The following is a 1,631-nucleotide window of genomic DNA, read 5'->3' on the forward strand; positions in this document are numbered from 1 at the left end:
GAACCTGCCTGCCGTGCGGAAGACCTGGGTTCGATCCCTGGGCTGGGAAGATGCCCTGGAGAAGGGAATGGTTACCCACTCCAATTCTTGCCTGGAAAATTCCGTGGAGAGGAGGATACCGTCCATGGGGTCGCAAAGAGTTGGACACCACTGAGCAACTAACATGAACAGACATCAAAGGCTCTCTTTCTAGGAGGGGACCTAGCCAGCGGAAGACACCAGAGCGGGAGGATGAGCCGTGGGGAAGGGGGCAGACGGGCTCCCAGGAAAGAGGTGGGTGAGTTGTGCTTTATTGAAGACTGAGCTGGGTTTTGAAAGCCGAGTGAGAGTTTATCCAGAGGGTCGAGGGGAGAGGGACGAGCGGTGCTCCAGGGAGAGTGACCTGCACACGCTGCCCAGAACCAGGCAACAACAGAGCCATGAGTCAGGCTGCGGAGGAGCCTGGAGGGCGGGGCCGCCCACCAGGCAGGCTGGGGCTTTATAGCAGCCGCGGGGCGGCGAGCAGTCAGTGGAGCTGGCCCCAAGACATCAAGGCATGCTCTGCGCGCTGCTGCTTCTGCCGGGCGTGCTGTGCGCCGCCCTGGCCGGCTCCATCTCTGGCCCCAAGGAGTGCGCCAAGGGCCCTGCCGTGTGGTGTCGGGACCTGCAGGCGGCAACGAGATGCGGGGCAGTTGGGCACTGCCGCGTTGCCATCTGGAGCCAGCCCACCGCCAGGTCCCTGCCCTGTGACCTGTGCCTGGATGTGGCAGCCACTGCCAGCAACGGGCTGAACCCCAAGGCTGCCGAGACTGATGTCCTGGCTGCGGTGATGAAGACCTGTGAGTGGCTTCCCAGCCAGGAGTCTTTGGTCAAATGCAAGGGGATGGTGGATGCCCACGGCTCAGCCATCCTGAGCATGCTTGGCGGGGACCTGGGCAGTGCCCCGGGACAGGTGTGCATGGCTCTCCCCCTCTGCCAGCCACTGCAGAGGCACCCGGTCACCCCGGGGCCACTCTCTGAGGAGGACATATATGACGTGGTTGCCCCATTTGTGGCCAATGGCCTACTCAGCTCCCGCCGTCAGCGGATTGCCGTGGGCACTGTGTGCCAGGACTGTGTCCAGCTGGTCACCCGGCTCCAGGGTGCCCTTGAGCCCGACCTGTCCAGCCTGGCACAGGTGACCACACGGGAGCAGTGCGAGTCCCTGGGGCCGGGCCTGGCTTTCCTTTGCAAGAACTACATCCACCAGTTTTTTGCTCCTGCTGAGCAAACACTGAGGTTCATGCTGCCCAGCAATATCTGCAGGAAGGAGGGCTTCTGTGAGGAGTGGCAGGGACCCCCAGACTCGGCTCACGTGGCTGCCGTGGACGGGGTCCCTGCCCTGGAGCTGGCGTCTCCTTGGAGGAAGGGCGAGGTGCAGATGCAGGGCCCCGTGGCCTGTGACGTGTGTCTGCAGGTCGTGCAGAGGCTGGACCACTGGCTGGAAAGCAGCAGCAGCAAGACCATCATCAGCCAGGCCCTGGAGCGTGTGTGCTCTGTGCTGCCCCCTCCCGTGGTCCAGGAGTGCATCAAGCTGGTGGACACCTACATCCCCACCGTGGTGGACGTCCTGAGCAGACTCACCCCAGAAAAGATGTGCACAGTCATCCGAC

At 63.2% G+C, this 1,631-nt stretch overlaps 1 protein-coding gene across 1 annotated transcript; it reads left to right on the forward strand.

Moving 5' to 3' along the window:
• Positions 1-535: 535 nt before the first annotated feature.
• On the forward strand, positions 536-1,630 carry PSAPL1 (prosaposin-like 1; the record flags this gene model as incomplete). Its single annotated transcript, XM_010854544.1, has 1 exon — positions 536-1,630. A coding segment is annotated over exon 1 (1,095 nt), but the record flags the coding sequence as incomplete, so codon positions are not given.
• Between the last annotated feature and the right edge of the window lies 1 nt (position 1,631).

This window comes from Bison bison, unplaced genomic scaffold (genome assembly GCF_000754665.1).
Source record: "Bison bison bison isolate TAMUID 2011002044 unplaced genomic scaffold, Bison_UMD1.0 scf7180017864342, whole genome shotgun sequence".
Classification (NCBI taxonomy): domain Eukaryota; kingdom Metazoa; phylum Chordata; class Mammalia; order Artiodactyla; family Bovidae; genus Bison; species Bison bison.